The sequence below is a fragment of the Hemitrygon akajei genome, chromosome 5 (assembly GCF_048418815.1).
Source record: "Hemitrygon akajei chromosome 5, sHemAka1.3, whole genome shotgun sequence".
NCBI lineage: Eukaryota > Metazoa > Chordata > Chondrichthyes > Myliobatiformes > Dasyatidae > Hemitrygon > Hemitrygon akajei.
Genome location: NC_133128.1, coordinates 87872491 through 87892944, shown reverse-complemented (window position 1 = coordinate 87892944; position 20454 = coordinate 87872491). Strand labels below are relative to the sequence as shown.

The following is a 20454-nucleotide window of genomic DNA, read 5'->3' as shown; positions in this document are numbered from 1 at the left end:
TAGAATGCACTAATACTACTGCGGTACTATAAAATTATGTGTTAGTTCCTAATTGGTATCGACGGAGGAATTCATCCGGTGTACACTGTTGTGTTCTTTTGATTGACAGTAAATGAACAAAATCAGCGCAGAACCTAGTGCAGATAATGGACTGTGACTTCATACAATGCTTTCAGTGATCGCATCTTCCAAATCTTCATCTTCATTGTAACATTCAAGATGATTGTCGATACCTTCAAATTCTTCATAGTTTTCACCCATGGCCGTTTCTGGCATCCCCAAACCTGAATGCTTGAAACCGCAGTGAGCAAAACAGTTCTGAATTGTATTACTGCTCATTTCCCACCAACTATCAGTGACAAAAATCACAGCTATTTAAACATAAACACACAATTGACACTGGTTAAGAACTGTTTGCTCTAACTATGGTGTGGTGTCTAAAGGCCACAGAAGTATGCGCGACTGACGCTAGTTAGAAATTGGCTGGCAACAGAGTCCTGTCCCAATTAAGCTGCAGAGTGTCTCAAATAAATGAAGGGAATCCCAACTATTCTCAATTAGTTTGTGTTCTTCAAGAGTTGCCCCAGAAAAGCAGCTGCCCTGATTAACCAGTGGCCCGATTAACCAGAACCCACTATGTATTGTAACATATACAGTACATACTTCGCATATACAATACTGTGTGTTGTAACATATATATACTTCGATAATAAATTTACTTGGACTTTGACTGCAGAGAAGACGCTTAGGGTAGGTTCTTACACAAGAAGTGCTGCGTGTCTGGAATACGTTGCCAGGGATAGTGGTGGATGTGGATATGATAGAGGCATTTAAGAGGCTCTTAGAAAGCACATGAATTTGCAGAGAATTGAGGGGTGATGACCACATGCAGATAGAGGGATTGGGGAAAGTGTCATTACTTTGGCACAGTATCCTGGTCTGAAGGATCTGTTCCTGTTCTGTGTAACACTTTGGTTAACCTGCAGTCGTTTGTACAAAGCTTTGGGCAGGTCACATCTTGAACAGTGTGTAGAGCTCTGGTCACACCATTACAAGAAGGATGTGAGGTTTTAGACAGGGTTAAGAAGAGGTTTACCAGGATTATTCCTGGATTAGAGGGCATTAGGTGTAAGGAGAGGTATTACTGTTTTCCCAAGAGATTCAGAAACTGAGGGGAGACCTGATAAAAGACTATAACATTTTGAGAGGCAGAGTTAGGGTAGGTAGAATCCTTTACAGGGTGGAAATGTCAAACACTAGAAAGCATACACTTAAACTGAGATGGGGTAAGTTTAAAGGTGGTGTGAAGGTGCAAGTTATTTTACACATGAGAGTAATTGCTGCCTGGAACACACTGCCTGTGATGCTGGTGAAAGCAGAAAAGGTACAAGAGGCTTTTAGATTGGCTCATCAATAAGCGGGGATTGGAAGGATATGGATCACATGCAGGCAGAAGAAATTAGTCTAATCTGGCACCATGCTTGGCACAACACCGCAGGCCGAGGGGCCTGTTCCTGTGCTGTACTGTTCTGTGTTCTACCTTGCTAATATTCTCAGGTCGATGTCCATGGTTCCCTGGGCTAGAGGATGTCAGATGTTCTCCATCTTCTGAGGCATTCCACCTCGCAGCCTATGATCCTTTAACTACAATAGTGCTCTCAGTTTCCAGACAACCTCCTGTTTACAAGATTAGGGATTGGTCATTTAAAACAGAGCTGCTCAGAAACAACTTCTTGCTGAGGCTGTGGATCTCTGTAATTCTCCACCGAGGAGGATTGTGGACATTCGATCACTGGGGGTAGATAGTTACAACTTTGAAAAATGAGGGATATGGAACAGGCACAGAGGGTGGAGTTGGAGCCAGGAGCAGATTAGCCATCGTCATATTGAATGGTGGGGGGGGAGGGGCAGGCCTGAGGGGCCGTGGCCTTCTTCTGGTCCAACCTTGTCTATTTTCAACATCTACTCTTTCCACATTCCCTCAGAATCTTATGTAAGATCACCTCTTGCTCTCATAAACTCCAATTGGCTTTGGCCCCAAACCTCTTTCATTCGAGACTTCCCTCACCCCAGGTGTCAATCTGGAAACCAAATCTGCACGCTATGCTCCAGCTGTGGCCTCACTAACACAGTTGGCAAACCTCCCCAGCTTTATACTCATCTCCCTGCTTGTCTTTGTCTTCCTGACTATTGCTGCCCCTGCAAACCTACTTCCCCTGTGTCTTGTAGGTCTCCAGTCAAGTTGCGTTTACTGTCACGTGATGAAGCAAAGGTACAGTGAAAACTTGCTTCCGTCAGAGGCACATAGATTCAGAACACACACGGGCACTAAAGAGAAAAATAAACTACAGACAAGGGCAAAATATCACGTCCTGATACAGGGTTACAAACCAAACCTCGACAATTCCTTTCCTCCCACAAATGCTGCTGGAACTGTACTGCTCCTTCAGCAGATTGATTATTGCTCCAGATTCCAGCATCGGCAGTCGCTTTTGTCTCCAGTGCAGGATTTGTCTCTGATGGAGACACAAAGTGGTCCGTGCTGTTCTGTGTTGAGGTAGGGTTAGAGTTGTGCAGGTGGGTTCTAGGGATTGGTGTAGGGCAGTAGCTGGTCCCAACCCTGGTGGTGAGGAATTTCAGGTTTCCATAGCTCTTGTCCAATTTTGGCTGCACAAAGACAGCAGAACCTGGAAGATGGAGATCCTAGCTAATACCTTGGAACCTGCTGCAGTCTGTCATCTCGTAATGTTTAAATAGTCTTCTGCTTTTCTGTTCTTCAAACCTGCACATTCCTACATATTATCTGCCATCTTTTTCACTTAACCAGTCCTGAGAGCGATGTGTAGGAAGCCAGGCTATCATTGTGGGTGCATTGATCATGCTACTTAACAGAGATGTTCTACAGTTTGTTGATAAAATATCTCTGTCTTTTGCTCTCGTAGTTTCTACAAATGATAATGAGGGCAGCTGATGGCTCTGACTCCTCTGTAGACTGATCATCACGCTTTGTAAAGATGCAATTGTTCATCAATAGAACGGTTATATTAGTATTTCTCACACATATCTAGGCTGATAATACAGAGTGTTATACTTGACAGCTACAAAGTATTGCTTCAACATAATTATAACCTAACATTCTAGCTGGTGTGCAGAATTTCCAGATAGAAGTAGCAATGGTCCTTAAGGTTTCAGCTGATCTTAACAATTCTTCAAATAATTTATCTTCTGGATTTGCACAGCATCAGCACAGGGGGTGCGGCTGGTAGGGGGTGCAGCCGGTAGGGGGTGGGGCCAGTAGGGGGTGCGGCCGGTAGGGGGTGGGGCCAGTAGGGGGTGCAGCCGGTAGGGAGTGGGGCCGGTAGGGGGTGCAGCCGGTAGGGAGAGGGGCCAGTAGGGAGAGGGGCCAGTAGGGAGTGGGGCCAGTAGGGTGTGCAGACGGTAGGGAATGGGGCCGGTAGGGAGTGGGGCCAGTAGTGAGAGGGGCCAGTAGGGAGTGGGGCCAGTAGGGGGTGGGGCCAGTAGGGAGTGGGGCCAGTAGTGAGAGGGGCCAGTAGGGAGTGGGGCCAGTAGGGGCTGTGGCCAGTAGGGAGTGGGGCCGGTAGGGGGTGCAGCCGGTAGGGAGTGGGGCCAGTAGGGGGTGCGGCCGGTAGGGGGTGGGGCCAGTAGGGGGTGCAGCCGGTAGGGAGTGGGGCCGGTAGGGGGTGCAGCCGGTAGGGAGTGGGGCCAGTAGGGGGTGCAGCCGGTAGGGAGAGGGGCCAGTAGGGAGAGGGGCCAGTAGGGAGTGGGGCCAGTAGGGTGTGCAGACGGTAGGGAATGGGGCCGGTAGGGAGTGGGGCCAGTAGTGAGAGGGGCCAGTAGGGAGTGGGGCCAGTAGGGGGTGGGGCCAGTAGGGAGTGGGGCCAGTAGTGAGAGGGGCCAGTAGGGAGTGGGGCCAGTAGGGGCTGTGGCCAGTAGGGAGTGGGGCCGGTAGGGGGTGCAGCCGGTAGGGAGTGGGGCCAGTAGGGGGTGCAGCCGGTAGGGAGAGGGGCCAGTAGGGAGAGGGGCCAGTAGGGAGTGGGGCCAGTAGGGTGTGCAGACGGTAGGGAGTGGGGCCAGTAGGGAGTGGGGCCAGTAGGGGGTGCAGCCAGTAGGGAGAGGGGCCAGTAGGGAGTGGGGCCAGTAGTGAGAGGGGCCAGTAGGGAGTGGGGCCAGAAGGGGGTGGGGCCAGTAGGGAGTGGGGCCAGTAGTGAGAGGGGCCAGTAGGGAGTGGGGCCAGTAGGGAGTGGGGCCAGTAGGGGCTGTGGCCGGTAGGGAGTGGGGCCAGTAGGGGGTGCAGCCGGTAGGGAGAGGGGCCAGTAGGGGATGCAGACGGTAGGGAGTGGGGCCGGTAGGGAGTGGGGCCAGTAGGGAGTGAGGCCAGTAGGGGGTGGGGCCGGTAGGGGGTGGGACCGGTAGGGAGTGGAGCCAGTAGGGAGTGGGGCCGGTAGGTGGTGCAGCTGGTAGGGGGTGGGGCCGGTAGGCGGTGGGGCCAGTAGGGAGTGGGGCCAGTAGGGGGTGGGGCCAGTAGGGAGTGGGGCCAGTAGGGGGTGCAGACGGTAGGGAGTGGGGCCGGTAGGGAGTGGAGCCAGTAGGGAGTGGGGCCAGTAGGGGGTGCAGACGGTAGGGAGTGGGGCCGGTAGGGAGTGGGGCCAGTAGGGAGTGAGGCCAGTAGGGGGTGGGGCCAGTAGGGGGTGGGGCCGGTAGGGAGTGGGGCCGGTAGGGGGTGGGACCGGTAGGGAGTGGAGCCAGTAGGGAGTGGGGCCGGTAGGTGGTGCAGCTGGTAGGGGGTGGGGCCGGTAGGGGGTGGGGCCAGTAGGGAGTGGGGCCAGTAGGGGGTGGGGCCAGTAGGGAGTGGTGCCAGTAGGGGGTGCAGACGGTAGGGAGTGGGGCCGGTAGGGAGTGGAGCCAGTAGGGAGTGGGGCCAGTAGGGGGTGCGGCTGGTAGGGGGTGCGGCCGGTAGGGGGTGGGGCCGGTAGGGGGTGGGGCCGGTAGGGAGTGGAGCCAGTAGGGAGTGGGGCCAGTAGGGAGTGGAGCCAGTAGGTGGTGGGACCGGTAGGGAGTGCGGCCGGTAGGGAGTGGGGCCAGTAGGGAGTGGAGCCAGTAGGTGGTGGGACCGGTAGGGAGTGCGGCCGGTAGGGAGTGGGGCCAGTAGGGAGTGGGGCCGGTAGGGAGTGGGGCCGGTAGGGGGTGCGGCCGGTAGGGAGTGGGGCCGGTAGGGGGTGCGGCCTGTAGGGAGTGGGGCCGGTAGGGGGTGGGGCCGGTAGGGAGTGGGGCCGGTAGGGAGTGGGGCCAGTAGGGGGTGCGGCCGGTAGGGAGTGGGGCCGGTAGGGAGTGGGGCCAGTAGTGAGAGGGGCCAGTAGGGGGTGGAGCTGGTAGGGGGTGGGGCCGGTAGGGAGTGGGTCCGGTAGGGGGTGGAGCCGGTAGGGGGTGGGGCCTGTAGGGGTGGAGCTGGTAGGGGGTGGGGCCGGTAGGGGGTGGGGCCTGTAGGGGGTGGAGCCGGTAGGGGTGGGGCCGGTAGGGGGTGGGGCCGGTACGGGAGTGGGGCCAGTAGGGAGTGCGGCCGGTAGGGGGTGGGGCCAGTAGGGGGTGCAGCCGGTAGGGAGTGGGGCCGGTAGGGGGTGCAGCCGGTAGGGAGTGGGGCCAGTAGGGGGTGCAGCCGGTAGGGAGAGGGGCCAGTAGGGAGAGGGGCCAGTAGGGAGTGGGGCCAGTAGGGTGTGCAGACGGTAGGGAATGGGGCCGGTAGGGAGTGGGGCCAGTAGTGAGAGGGGCCAGTAGGGAGTGGGGCCAGTAGGGGGTGGGGCCAGTAGGGAGTGGGGCCAGTAGTGAGAGGGGCCAGTAGGGAGTGGGGCCAGTAGGGGCTGTGGCCAGTAGGGAGTGGGGCCGGTAGGGGGTGCAGCCGGTAGGGAGTGGGGCCAGTAGGGGGTGCAGCCGGTAGGGAGAGGGGCCAGTAGGGAGAGGGGCCAGTAGGGAGTGGGGCCAGTAGGGTGTGCAGACGGTAGGGAGTGGGGCCAGTAGGGAGTGGGGCCAGTAGGGGGTGCAGCCAGTAGGGAGAGGGGCCAGTAGGGAGTGGGGCCAGTAGTGAGAGGGGCCAGTAGGGAGTGGGGCCAGAAGGGGGTGGGGCCAGTAGGGAGTGGGGCCAGTAGTGAGAGGGGCCAGTAGGGAGTGGGGCCAGTAGGGAGTGGGGCCAGTAGGGGCTGTGGCCGGTAGGGAGTGGGGCCAGTAGGGGGTGCAGCCGGTAGGGAGAGGGGCCAGTAGGGGGTGCAGACGGTAGGGAGTGGGGCCGGTAGGGAGTGGGGCCAGTAGGGAGTGAGGCCAGTAGGGGGTGGGGCCAGTAGGGGGTGGGGCCGGTAGGGGGTGGGACCGGTAGGGAGTGGAGCCAGTAGGGAGTGGGGCCGGTAGGTGGTGCAGCTGGTAGGGGGTGGGGCCGGTAGGGGGTGGGGCCAGTAGGGAGTGGGGCCAGTAGGGGGTGGGGCCAGTAGGGGGTGCAGACGGTAGGGAGTGGGGCCGGTAGGGAGTGGAGCCAGTAGGGAGTGGGGCCAGTAGGGGGTGCAGACGGTAGGGAGTGGGGCCGGTAGGGAGTGGGGCCAGTAGGGAGTGAGGCCAGTAGGGGGTGGGGCCAGTAGGGGTGGGGCCGGTAGGGAGTGGGGCCGGTAGGGGGTGGGACCGGTAGGGAGTGGAGCCAGTAGGGAGTGGGGCCGGTAGGTGGTGCAGCTGGTAGGGGGTGGGGCCGGTAGGGGGTGGGGCCAGTAGGGAGTGGGGCCAGTAGGGGGTGGGGCCAGTAGGGAGTGGTGCCAGTAGGGGGTGCAGACGGTAGGGAGTGGGGCCGGTAGGGAGTGGGGCCGGTAGGGAGTGGAGCCAGTAGGGAGTGGGGCCGGTAGGGGGTGCGGCTGGTAGGGGGTGCGGCCGGTAGGGGGTGGGGCCGGTAGGGGGTGGGGCCGGTAGGGAGTGGAGCCAGTAGGGAGTGGGGCCAGTAGGGAGTGGGGCCAGTAGGGAGTGGAGCCAGTAGGTGGTGGGACCGGTAGGGAGTGCGGCCGGTAGGGAGTGGGGCCAGTAGGGAGTGGAGCCAGTAGGTGGTGGGACCGGTAGGGAGTGGGGCCGGTAGGGAGTGGGGCCGGTAGGGAGTGGGGCCGGTAGGGAGTGGGGCCGGTAGGGGGTGCGGCCGGTAGGGAGTGGGGCCGGTAGGGGGTGGGGCCGGTAGGGAGTGGGGCCGGTAGGGAGTGGGGCCGGTAGGGGGTGCGGCCGGTAGGGAGTGGGGCCGGTAGGGAGTGGGGCCAGTAGTGAGAGGGGCCAGTAGGGGGTGGAGCCGGTAGGGAGTGGGTCCGGTAGGGGGTGGAGCCGGTAGGGGGTGGGGCCTGTAGGGGGTGGAGCTGGTAGGGGGTGGGGCCGGTAGGGGGTGGGGCCTGTAGGGGGTGGGGCCGGTAGGGGTGGGGCCGGTAGGGGGTGGGGCCGGTACGGGAGTGGGGCCAGTAGGGAGTGGGGCCGGTAGGGAGTGGGGCCGGTAGGGGGTGCGGCCGGTAGGGAGTGGGGCCGGTAGGGGGTGCGGCCGGTAGGGAGTGGGGCCAGTAGGGAGAGGGGCCAGTAGGGAGTGGGGCCAGTAGGGAGTGGGGCCGGTAGGGGGTGCGGCCGGTAGGGAGTGGGGCCGGTAGGGGGTGCGGCCGGTAGGGAGTGGGGCCAGTAGTGAGAGGGGCCAGTAGGGAGTGGGGCCAGTAGGGAGTGGGGCCAGTAGGGGCTGTGGCCGGTAGGGAGTGGGGCCAGTAGGGGGTGCAGCCGGTAGGGAGAGGGGCCAGTAGGGGGTGCAGACGGTAGGGAGTGGGGCCGGTAGGGAGTGGGGCCAGTAGGGAGTGAGGCCAGTAGGGGGTGGGGCCAGTAGGGGGTGGGGCCGGTAGGGGGTGGGACCGGTAGGGAGTGGAGCCAGTAGGGAGTGGGGCCGGTAGGTGGTGCAGCTGGTAGGGGGTGGGGCCGGTAGGGGGTGGGGCCAGTAGGGAGTGGGGCCAGTAGGGGGTGGGGCCAGTAGGGGGTGCAGACGGTAGGGAGTGGGGCCGGTAGGGAGTGGAGCCAGTAGGGAGTGGGGCCAGTAGGGGGTGCAGACGGTAGGGAGTGGGGCCGGTAGGGAGTGGGGCCAGTAGGGAGTGAGGCCAGTAGGGGGTGGGGCCAGTAGGGGTGGGGCCGGTAGGGAGTGGGGCCGGTAGGGAGTGGAGCCAGTAGGGAGTGGGGCCGGTAGGTGGTGCAGCTGGTAGGGGGTGGGGCCGGTAGGGGGTGGGGCCAGTAGGGAGTGGGGCCAGTAGGGGGTGGGGCCAGTAGGGAGTGGTGCCAGTAGGGGGTGCAGACGGTAGGGAGTGGGGCCGGTAGGGAGTGGGGCCGGTAGGGAGTGGAGCCAGTAGGGAGTGGGGCCGGTAGGGGGTGCGGCTGGTAGGGGGTGCGGCCGGTAGGGGGTGGGGCCGGTAGGGGGTGGGGCCGGTAGGGAGTGGAGCCAGTAGGGAGTGGGGCCAGTAGGGAGTGGGGCCAGTAGGGAGTGGAGCCAGTAGGTGGTGGGACCGGTAGGGAGTGCGGCCGGTAGGGAGTGGGGCCAGTAGGGAGTGGAGCCAGTAGGTGGTGGGACCGGTAGGGAGTGGGGCCGGTAGGGAGTGGGGCCAGTAGGGAGTGGGGCCGGTAGGGAGTGGGGCCGGTAGGGGGTGCGGCCGGTAGGGAGTGGGGCCGGTAGGGGGTGGGGCCGGTAGGGAGTGGGGCCGGTAGGGAGTGGGGCCGGTAGGGGGTGCGGCCGGTAGGGAGTGGGGCCGGTAGGGAGTGGGGCCAGTAGTGAGAGGGGCCAGTAGGGGGTGGAGCCGGTAGGGAGTGGGTCCGGTAGGGGGTGGAGCCGGTAGGGGGTGGGGCCTGTAGGGGGTGGAGCTGGTAGGGGGTGGGGCCGGTAGGGGGTGGGGCCTGTAGGGGGTGGGGCCGGTAGGGGTGGGGCCGGTAGGGGGTGGGGCCGGTACGGGAGTGGGGCCAGTAGGGAGTGGGGCCGGTAGGGAGTGGGGCCGGTAGGGGGTGCGGCCGGTAGGGAGTGGGGCCGGTAGGGGGTGCGGCCGGTAGGGAGTGGGGCCAGTAGGGAGTGGGGCCAGTAGTGAGAGGGGCCAGTAGGGGGTGCGGCCGGTAGGGAGTGGGGCCGGTAGGGAGAGGGGCCAGTAGGGGGTGCGGCCGGTAGGGAGTGGGGCCGGTAGGGAGTGGGGCCAGTAGGGAGAGGGGCCAGTAGGGGGTGCGGCCGGTAGGGAGTGGGGCCGGTAGGGAGTGGGGCCAGTAGGGAGTGGGGCCAGTAGGGAGAGGGCCCAGTAAGGGTTGCGGCCGGTAGGGAGTGGGGCCGGTAGGGGGTGGGGCCAGTAGGGAGTGGGGCCGGTAGGGTGTGCGGCCGGTAGGGAGTGGGGCCAGTAGGGAGTGGGGCCAGTAGGGGGTGGGGCCGGTAGGGGTTGGAGCCGGTAGGGGGTGGAGCCGGTAGGGAGTGGGGCCGGTAGAGAGTGGGGCTGGTAGGGGGTGGGGCCGGTAGGGAGTGGGGCCGGTAGGGGGTGGAGCTGGTAGGGAGTGGGGCCAGTAGTGAGAGGGGCCAGTAGGGGGTGGAGCCGGTAGGGAGTGGGTCCGGTAGGGGGTGGAGCCGGTAGGGGGTGGGGCCTGTAGGGGGTGGAGCCGGTAGGGGTGGGGCCGGTAGGGGGTGGGGCCTGTAGGGGGTGGAGCTGGTAGGGGGTGGGGCCGGTACGTGAGTGGGGCCGGTAGGGAGTGGGGCCGGTAGGGAGTGGGGCCGGTAGGGAGAGGGGCCGGTAGGGAGTGCGGCCGGTAGGGAGTGGGGCCGGTAGGGAGTGGGGCCGGTAGGGGGTGCGGCCGGTAGGGAGTGGGGCCGGTAGGGAGTGGAGCCAGTAGGGAGTGGGGCCAGTAGGGGGTGCAGACGGTAGGGAGTGGGGCCGGTAGGGAGTGGGGCCAGTAGGGAGTGAGGCCAGTAGGGGGTGGGGCCAGTAGGGGTGGGGCCGGTAGGGAGTGGGGCCGGTAGGGGGTGGGACCGGTAGGGAGTGGAGCCAGTAGGGAGTGGGGCCGGTAGGTGGTGCAGCTGGTAGGGGGTGGGGCCGGTAGGGGGTGGGGCCAGTAGGGAGTGGGGCCAGTAGGGGGTGGGGCCAGTAGGGAGTGGTGCCAGTAGGGGGTGCAGACGGTAGGGAGTGGGGCCGGTAGGGAGTGGGGCCGGTAGGGAGTGGAGCCAGTAGGGAGTGGGGCCGGTAGGGGGTGCGGCTGGTAGGGGGTGCGGCCGGTAGGGGGTGGGGCCGGTAGGGGGTGGGGCCGGTAGGGAGTGGAGCCAGTAGGGAGTGGGGCCAGTAGGGAGTGGGGCCAGTAGGGAGTGGAGCCAGTAGGTGGTGGGACCGGTAGGGAGTGCGGCCGGTAGGGAGTGGGGCCAGTAGGGAGTGGAGCCAGTAGGTGGTGGGACCGGTAGGGAGTGGGGCCGGTAGGGAGTGGGGCCGGTAGGGAGTGGGGCCGGTAGGGAGTGGGGCCGGTAGGGGGTGCGGCCGGTAGGGAGTGGGGCCGGTAGGGGGTGGGGCCGGTAGGGAGTGGGGCCGGTAGGGAGTGGGGCCGGTAGGGGGTGCGGCCGGTAGGGAGTGGGGCCGGTAGGGAGTGGGGCCAGTAGTGAGAGGGGCCAGTAGGGGGTGGAGCCGGTAGGGAGTGGGTCCGGTAGGGGGTGGAGCCGGTAGGGGGTGGGGCCTGTAGGGGGTGGAGCTGGTAGGGGGTGGGGCCGGTAGGGGGTGGGGCCTGTAGGGGGTGGGGCCGGTAGGGGTGGGGCCGGTAGGGGGTGGGGCCGGTACGGGAGTGGGGCCAGTAGGGAGTGGGGCCGGTAGGGAGTGGGGCCGGTAGGGGGTGCGGCCGGTAGGGAGTGGGGCCGGTAGGGGGTGCGGCCGGTAGGGAGTGGGGCCAGTAGGGAGAGGGGCCAGTAGGGAGTGGGGCCAGTAGGGAGTGGGGCCGGTAGGGGGTGCGGCCGGTAGGGAGTGGGGCCGGTAGGGGGTGCGGCCGGTAGGGAGTGGGGCCAGTAGTGAGAGGGGCCAGTAGGGAGTGGGGCCAGTAGGGAGTGGGGCCAGTAGGGGCTGTGGCCGGTAGGGAGTGGGGCCAGTAGGGGGTGCAGCCGGTAGGGAGAGGGGCCAGTAGGGGGTGCAGACGGTAGGGAGTGGGGCCGGTAGGGAGTGGGGCCAGTAGGGAGTGAGGCCAGTAGGGGGTGGGGCCAGTAGGGGGTGGGGCCGGTAGGGGGTGGGACCGGTAGGGAGTGGAGCCAGTAGGGAGTGGGGCCGGTAGGTGGTGCAGCTGGTAGGGGGTGGGGCCGGTAGGGGGTGGGGCCAGTAGGGAGTGGGGCCAGTAGGGGGTGGGGCCAGTAGGGGGTGCAGACGGTAGGGAGTGGGGCCGGTAGGGAGTGGAGCCAGTAGGGAGTGGGGCCAGTAGGGGGTGCAGACGGTAGGGAGTGGGGCCGGTAGGGAGTGGGGCCGGTAGGTGGTGCAGCTGGTAGGGGGTGGGGCCGGTAGGGGGTGGGGCCAGTAGGGAGTGGGGCCAGTAGGGGGTGGGGCCAGTAGGGAGTGGTGCCAGTAGGGGGTGCAGACGGTAGGGAGTGGGGCCGGTAGGGAGTGGGGCCGGTAGGGAGTGGAGCCAGTAGGGAGTGGGGCCGGTAGGGGGTGCGGCTGGTAGGGGGTGCGGCCGGTAGGGGGTGGGGCCGGTAGGGGGTGGGGCCGGTAGGGAGTGGAGCCAGTAGGGAGTGGGGCCAGTAGGGAGTGGGGCCAGTAGGGAGTGGAGCCAGTAGGTGGTGGGACCGGTAGGGAGTGCGGCCGGTAGGGAGTGGGGCCAGTAGGGAGTGGAGCCAGTAGGTGGTGGGACCGGTAGGGAGTGGGGCCGGTAGGGAGTGGGGCCAGTAGGGAGTGGGGCCGGTAGGGAGTGGGGCCGGTAGGGGGTGCGGCCGGTAGGGAGTGGGGCCGGTAGGGGGTGGGGCCGGTAGGGAGTGGGGCCGGTAGGGAGTGGGGCCGGTAGGGGGTGCGGCCGGTAGGGAGTGGGGCCGGTAGGGAGTGGGGCCAGTAGTGAGAGGGGCCAGTAGGGGGTGGAGCCGGTAGGGAGTGGGTCCGGTAGGGGGTGGAGCCGGTAGGGGGTGGGGCCTGTAGGGGGTGGAGCTGGTAGGGGGTGGGGCCGGTAGGGGGTGGGGCCTGTAGGGGGTGGGGCCGGTAGGGGTGGGGCCGGTAGGGGGTGGGGCCGGTACGGGAGTGGGGCCAGTAGGGAGTGGGGCCGGTAGGGAGTGGGGCCAGTAGGGGGTGCGGCCGGTAGGGAGTGGGGCCGGTAGGGGGTGCGGCCGGTAGGGAGTGGGGCCAGTAGGGAGTGGGGCCAGTAGTGAGAGGGGCCAGTAGGGGGTGCGGCCGGTAGGGAGTGGGGCCGGTAGGGAGAGGGGCCAGTAGGGGGTGCGGCCGGTAGGGAGTGGGGCCGGTAGGGAGTGGGGCCAGTAGGGAGAGGGGCCAGTAGGGGGTGCGGCCGGTAGGGAGTGGGGCCGGTAGGGAGTGGGGCCAGTAGGGAGTGGGGCCAGTAGGGAGAGGGCCCAGTAAGGGTTGCGGCCGGTAGGGAGTGGGGCCGGTAGGGGGTGGGGCCAGTAGGGAGTGGGGCCGGTAGGGTGTGCGGCCGGTAGGGAGTGGGGCCAGTAGGGAGTGGGGCCAGTAGGGGGTGGGGCCGGTAGGGGTTGGAGCCGGTAGGGGGTGGAGCCGGTAGGGAGTGGGGCCGGTAGAGAGTGGGGCTGGTAGGGGGTGGGGCCGGTAGGGAGTGGGGCCGGTAGGGGGTGGAGCTGGTAGGGAGTGGGGGCCAGTAGTGAGAGGGGCCAGTAGGGGGTGGAGCCGGTAGGGAGTGGGTCCGGTAGGGGGTGGAGCCGGTAGGGGGTGGGGCCTGTAGGGGGTGGAGCCGGTAGGGGTGGGGCCGGTAGGGGGTGGGGCCTGTAGGGGGTGGAGCTGGTAGGGGGTGGGGCCGGTACGGGAGTGGGGCCGGGTAGGGAGTGGGGCCGGTAGGGAGTGGGGCCGGTAGGGAGAGGGGCCGGTAGGGAGTGCGGCCGGTAGGGAGTGGGGCCGGTAGGGAGTGGGGCCGGTAGGGGGTGCGGCCGGTAGGGAGTGGGGCCGGTAGGGAGTGGGGCCGGTAGGGGGTGCGGCCAGTAGTGAGAGGGGCCAGTAGGGGGTGCGGCCAGTAGGGAGTGGGGCCGGTAGGGAGAGGGGCCAGTAGGGGGTGCGGCCGGTAGGGAGTGGGGCCGGTAGGGAGTGGGGCCAGTAGGGAGTGGGGCCAGTTTTGAGAGGGGCCAGTAGGGGGTGCGGCCGGTAGGGAGTGGGGCCGGTAGGGAGAGGGGCCAGTAGGGGGTGTGGCCGGTAGGGAGTGTGGCCGGTAGGGAGTGGGGCCGTTAGGGAGAGGGGCCGGTAGGGGGTGTGGCCGGTAGGGAGTGGGGCCGGTAGGGGGTGGGGCCGGTAGGGTGTGCGGCCGGTAGGGAGTGGGGCCGGTAGGGGGTGGGGCCGGTAGGGGGTGTGGCCGGTAGGGGGTGGGGCCGGTAGGGGGTGGGGCCGGTAGGGGTGTGGCCGGTAGGGTGTGGCCGGTAGGGAGTGGGGCCGGTAGGGAGTGGGGCCGTGAGGGAGTGGGGCCAGTAGGGAGTGGGGCCAGTAGGGGCTGCAGCCGGTAGAGTGGCTGTCTCACAGCGGCAGACAGCTGGGTTTGACCCTAACGTCCAGAGTTTGCAGGCTCTCCTCCCACTTTCAAAGGTCTCGATGGTTGGAAAGTGAATTAGATTGCTTGGTACTGGATGAGAATGTGTGCGAATATAATGGGATCAGTGTAAAATGATCTGTGTAAAATGCTTGGTGATTGGCATGGACCCAGTGGGCTGATTGGCCCATTTCTGAGCAACATCTCTCCTTTCATCAGCATGCTATCATTTTTAAAGAGAGATTTCATTTTATCCACCATGCTTAAAACTGATGCATTGGCAACTCGCTGCTGAAACTTGACTTGGTCAGTGGACACTAAGCAGGCGAAAACATGTTAGATAATCATTCCAGCAAGGCAACAGAGCAGAGTATGGTGTGGGGTGCTACATCACCTCTGCAGTATCCCTCCGACTCCCTCCCACCAAGTCCTGTTTCAGAAGGGGTCACTATAAATACAATGTAAGTATTTTCAGCTCAGAGGACTTTAATAACTGTGTTGCACTGGCCTGGCCCAGTGACTAATGGCAGCCCTGTTTCTCAACAGCAACTACTTGCTCTGCAGGAGGAATACAGGAAGAAGGAATTGGAACTGGAGAAAGTAAAGGAGGAAAAGGCACAAGTACAAGCATTGCTTGCAAGTCTGAAAGAAAAGGTAAGTTCCTCTATTGGTCACTGTGCTCGCAAGGGCTTAACTGGTAAAGCAACATCTTTATAGTCACGTTGAACAATTAACCGTAACGAATGCATTAAGGTCAGCTCAGCAACCTCAGCTGAGGTTAACAGACATTATTTAATAGACAACGTTATTTTTATCTTTTGTTAACTTGTTCACCAGTGAGTGTTTGAGGCAAGGGTCAAATTAATTTTCCATCTTAATTGCCCTTGGAAAGATGGTGGTGAGAAGTTCCTGTCTCCGTGTTGGAACAACTGGCAATGTTGCAGAGTTTATTCTGGGATGTAGGCTCCGTCTGGAAGGAATAATGTTAGGTTTCTGTATCGGGACGGCGGGTTGCGTGGTGGAGGAGAAGGAGGTGGAGGAGAAGGAGGTGGAGGAGAAGGAGGTGAAGGAGAAGGAGGTGGAGGAGAAGGAGGTGGAGGAGAAGGAGGTGGAGGAGAAGGAGGTGAAGGAGAAGGAGGTGGAGGAGAAGGAGGTGGAGGAGAAGGAGGTGGAGGTTCCCATGCATCTGCTGCCCTTGTCCTTCTGCTGGAGGTCACAGATTCTGGATTTGTACGCAAAGGAGCCTTGGACAGTTGTTGAGGAGATTCGTGCAGAGGTTACAGATGGCGGAAGGTGGAAGGCTTGCCATTTAGGGTGTGGATGGGCACTGCATTCATCCAGTCAAGTGAGAGTATTCCATCAGTCTCCTGATCTGTACCTGGTAGGTGGGGTAAAGGCTTCAGGGTGGCAGGGGGTGAGTTACCTCTCCACAGGGGTAACTTCATTGCTGTGTATGTGTGTAGCTGGCCCAGTTGAAGTTCCGGTCAACAGTCATGTCCCCGGTGTCAATGGTGGATGACTCTGCAGAGTAAAGTTGTCGAATCTCAAACAGGCCATCTTTCCAAGGGCAATTAAGATGGTGAATTAATGTTGCCCTTACCAGTAACACCCACAACCAGTGAACAAGTTAACAAAAAATAAAAATAATGTTCTCTATTAAATACTCTGTTGGCTGAGACTGCTGAGCTGTGGGCGAGTAAGAGCAGCTTTAATGGACTTTGGAAGTGCTGGACTTGCAGATTGGTTTGGTTATTGGATGTTATTCCTGGTAATACCCCAAAACACTTCAAACGGTTCTTTCTTTAATGTTGCAAGGCAGTTTAGTAAATTTCCCAATGAACCGATAGGTTTAAAGACTGCTTGCAAAATGGGCCGGTCAGTTTAGTGAGGGCATGGAAATGAAGTCCTGGTGAGTTTGAAGGCAATGTTATCAGTGGGGCCCTGGTTGCTTTCCACTCACTCCGTGCAGCAATATCATCTGCCAGTGTGTTGGAATTGTGGAATAATCAGAAAGAGATGATCAGGGTTTACTGTAGAACAATATCATGTTCAACAAAGGAGCCACTTTAGGTTCTGACCATTAACTGTTGCTGCACCCCTTGGACCCTACAGCCTCTGTACACCCCTCTGCTCAACACTTCCATCAGAACTGGCAGGAGGCCATTCCCTTCTCTGCATTCCACACACAGCCTCAGTCGTCAGAGATCTTGTATCACAGCATAACTGGAACAAGCAAATGAAAAACATTCTTGGCATAACAGACTCTTCTTGGGCTTACAGCCTGGTACAGGTATTGATTTTAACCAACATTTTGATGACAGACTCTGCCCTCTTCATCAGGGATGATGACTGGGCATGTCTGGTCCGGTGGCATTTATACCCCACCCCCCACCGTCATAATCCCTTCTGATTGGCTAGTCTTCATCCAATCAAATTTCTGCTGTCCCACCTTGCTTACAATGGAATTCTAGTTCTTACTTAGAGCAAGACCTTTGTTTTTGTTAAAATCCTTTTCTTCTGGTTTTATTTCAATGGCTTCCTTCACCAGGTGGTCCCAAAAGCCACTGGCACAGCACAGTAGTTCTGTGACCTGGAAGTCAATCCTATGGCCATCGTGAATGCAATGTTCTGCTACCGCCGATTTCTCCAGGTAACCGAAACAGATCCACCTCCTGTGTTCCTGGGGGCGGGTTGGCTGATACACGCTGTTCGGCATTCACGGGGAATCCTGTACCTGCCAGCCGTCGTGAGTCTCAGGGTCATCTTTGACCCACATAAGCTGAGACTTGAGCTTCCTTACGGGTTTCTGGATGGTCACCTTGTAGGAATGTCGTGCGTAATCGTTTTATTCCCTCGTGGAGACTCCCCAGTGAAGGAAGCCATTGAAGTAGAACTAGAGGAAAATAATTTTAACAAAGACAAAGGTCTGGCTCTAAGTAAGAACTGGAATTCAATTGTAAACAAGGTGGGAGAGCAAAAACCTAATTGGATGAGGACTAGCCAATCAGGTGGGATGGGCACTGGGGGTATAAATACCACTGGACTAGACATGTCCAGGCATCATCCCTGATGAAGCTGGCAGAGTTTGCCATTGAAACATCGGTCATAATTGATACCGGTACCCGGCCGGAAGCCCAAGAAGAGTTTATTCATTATATACGCTGGGAAAGTTCTAGAACCTTTTTCATTCTTGGCGTAGTTTAGGACATAGATCTCTGTGTGCCACTCACAACTGCTTTACTCTCAAGCCGAACCCCAGTTGGTGACCCTCTCTACAGTCCCTGCCCCTCAGCTGCTTCACCTTGCAAACAAGCCCCAAGCAAATTCAAATAAGCCAATGCTTTTCGAGAGCATAATTTCACCCAACTCATCCACACCAGCTACAGTACTAGTCCCATTTGCTTGCAAATGGCCAACATCCCTCAAAACCTTTCCTATCCAAGTACCTGTCTTTGAAGCACTGTAAATATGCACACCTTGACCACGTCCTCTGCAGTTTACCCACCACCGTCTGTGTGAAGAACGTGGTTAGACTATAGTGAAACTCCTTCTGTTCAAGTGTACTGTGATCTCAGAGGAGATGTGGAATCAACAGTTAGTGCAGCAACATTATACCAGACCATTCCATGGAACCGGGGGCTGTTGTATTAGGAGAGCCTGAGCAGACCAGAGTTTGGAAGAATGAGATGAGATTCAATGAAATTCTGAAAGGACAATGGGTATAAATGTGAGGAGGATTTTTCCCTGGCTGGAGAAGTAGCCTAGAATGATAGGCAGAGCCTCCAGTGCTGTTTGTATAGAGTTTGTACGTTCTCCCTCTGAGTTTCAGTTGCCCTCCATAGAGCTGGTGAGGCTGCGGAGTAAAGCATTTGAGATGAGGAGCAATTTCTTCACCCAGAGCTGGTGCCCCTGTGGAATTTTATACAACAGAAGGAGATGGAGGTTACATCACTGAATGCACTTAACAAGGAGATGAATATATTTCTGCACACAAGAGGCATCAAGGCCCATAGGGAGAGAGCAGAAATATCATATTGAGACAGAGGATCAGCCACGACTCTGGTCAATGGCGGACAGTCTTAAAGGGCCTAATAATCGACTCCTGCACATACTTTTCTCCAGCTCTAAGTCTCTATGGATGAGACTAACAAAGGGTAGGCTTAGCCCAAATGGGCAGAATGGCTTTCTTCAGTGTCAGTATCATTGTACAATTTCCTCTAAATCTCTGAAAATTCCTCCAATAAGTGACTTAGTCCAAACCCAGGCTTCTCCCTATACTTCGGGAATAATTTACGTCTCACAATTTTCAAAATTGTTCTCCTAATTCCCCTAAATGCAGTTTGCAAAATTTTCTTCTCAATAGTTGCCCATTTCACCACCAATAAAATACGAAAACAGTTTGTGTTATGTGTCAACAAAGGGTGAGTGTGGGCGGTTCACTGTTCAATGATTTGCAGCACTGCATTTAGTTCCCGTCACTTCCTGTGGATAAGGCTTTTCATTAACGAGATCAGCCAGTCTGTAATTGATTGGAATTAAGGGTTTAATAATCTGAGCCCTCCACAAGGTTTGCTGGTGTATTACTGAACCATTTCAATACACAGCATCTCCTGTCAGCCCGATTATCCTTTTCCTATTATAACTTTGCCTTTGTTGTAAGTGTTGAACGGCTGAAGGTAATGACAAGCATTTCCAAAGCCAAAATCCTTACAGCAACAAAACACTAATGGAAAGGAAGCCCATTCTTCCTCCCATCTACCTTCTGGACAACCAAAGCCCTTTTTGATTACGCCTTTTTTTAAAATCTGATCTTCATCCAAATTCTTTCAGTTCATCACTCAGCCACAAGTATCGTGGAAGCAGGTTGGTTTTGGCCTACCGAAATTCCGCACCAATGAAGAAGTTTCATGATCCGAACATGTTGCTTCCAATCAATGACTTTGACTTCAATAGTTCCATATAATATCTGAAAAATGTATACAATATACATGCTGAAATTCTTCACAGACATCCATGAAAACAGAAGAGTACCCCAAAGAATAAGTGACAGTAAAAAACTTTAGAACCTCAAAGCTCCCCCCCCCACTACCCCCTCCCACACACAAACAGCAGCAAGGCATCGACCCTCCACTCCCCACTTACTTCAGCAAAATGCCTTCACCTGCCAAGCAGGCAAGAGCAAAGCCCCCAGGAAAGATCATGATCTGCAGTACAAGTAAAACTAATAGTTCTCCCTGATAATTTGAAATACCACAGGCTCTCTGTCTCTCTCCAATAAAGGGGTAGAGAGGTATCACTCAGCGAGAGGGGAGACATAAACAAAGCAACTTGCTGATTTACGATGTTAAAGTCTGCCGCGCCAACTCGAGAATCAGGAGCAACTCTCCCTCACCAACGAGAGAAAAAGAGAGAGAGTTCAGCTCGCTGAGTACAGAGCCCCCGACGGCTGATTTGTTGTCCCTAATATTCCATTTTCTCCAATGATGCTTCAGTCAGTGGCACCGGCACAGAATCAGTTCATCCCCAGGGACACAAAGCCTCGGAACGCCAAAGGTGTGGTCATCTTCAATACTGTGTCCTTGGGATGTCAAAAAACTTCTGCTCAGTGAGCCCCAAGAGCGGGAGCCAACTTTGTAAGGAACCAAAGTTTGAGTATAGTTGTAGGTCCAGATCTTTGGCAGAACCCCATCCACCAAGGAAAGGAAAAAGAGAGATGTTAAAGGTAGAAATTAAGCTGTTTCTGCAGATGAGCTGAAAGGATTCACTGTCCAATACCATTGTAGCTTCACCAACTCTGGGATTACCTGATGATTAAGTCTTTCGAACACACAGATATACCTTAAGAGAAACTTAGAAAAACGATCTACCCCCTTCCCCACAAACGTACTCCACCATTTAATCAGATCACAGCTGACCTGATTAAACACTCAACTCCACATTCCCATCTACACCCAAAAACCATTCATCCCTTCCGTACCTTAAAAGTAATCCAAGACTGCTTTCCATTGTGCTTTGAGCAAATGCTCCCAAGACCTGTGACCCTCTGAGAGAAAACTTTTCCCTGGGTTTTAATCTTTAAAAATTGACCCCCAATTTTTAGCTTCTCCAAAAGAGAAGACATCCTTGCCCACTCCACTCTTTCGAGAGTCCTCACTATACAATATGTTTGAGTTGTTCCTTTCATTGTTCAGTGGGTGAAATCCCAGAGTGCCCTACCTTTCCTTACAAGCCAATCACCCATTCCAGACATCAGTCAAATAAACCCTCTGGGAACTCCTTCCAACATATTAACTTCCTTCCAATACAGTACATTTAGCTCAAGATGTGGTCACACCAAACTCGAAGCAAATCATCACTACATTTGTATTCAGTTTCCTTAACAATAAACATTCACGGTCTGTTAGCTTTCCCAATTACTCTGCAATGCTTACTTGTCTTTTGCAAATCAGGCATTTGGACGTTAGATTGCTCAGATGTGCTTTCATTGTGAAGACAAAAGCAGATAACCATCCCATTCCTCTCAATGATTCGAGACTGTCCCATCCAGTATCTAATTCTCTCCATTGCATAAAGAATCTTAAAATTATCTAGCGCTAACTGGCATTCACCTAGATTTACATTGTGAATGCTTTTCAATAGCATCTGTTGTTCACACGGTCAAAATTTGCCCACAATTTTCTTGTCAGTCCCAGTTACATTGGTCTTCAATGCAATATAAATTGTCTCCATCTCCTTTCT

At 58.6% G+C, this 20454-nt stretch overlaps 1 protein-coding gene across 9 annotated transcripts in view; it reads left to right on the top strand.

The window, feature by feature from the left end:
* enox1 (ecto-NOX disulfide-thiol exchanger 1) overlaps positions 1 to 20454 on the top strand; it is a 312484-nt gene that overhangs the window by 256946 nt on the left and 35084 nt on the right. For 8 of the 9 annotated variants that reach the window (XM_073045990.1, XM_073045995.1, XM_073045987.1 and 5 more), the window contains one exon: positions 14263 to 14370. In XM_073045990.1, coding sequence (XP_072902091.1) covers positions 14263 to 14370 — 108 coding nt within the window. The remainder of the gene's footprint in view (positions 1 to 14262; positions 14371 to 20454) is intronic. The other variant, XM_073045991.1, reaches the window with a different exon arrangement.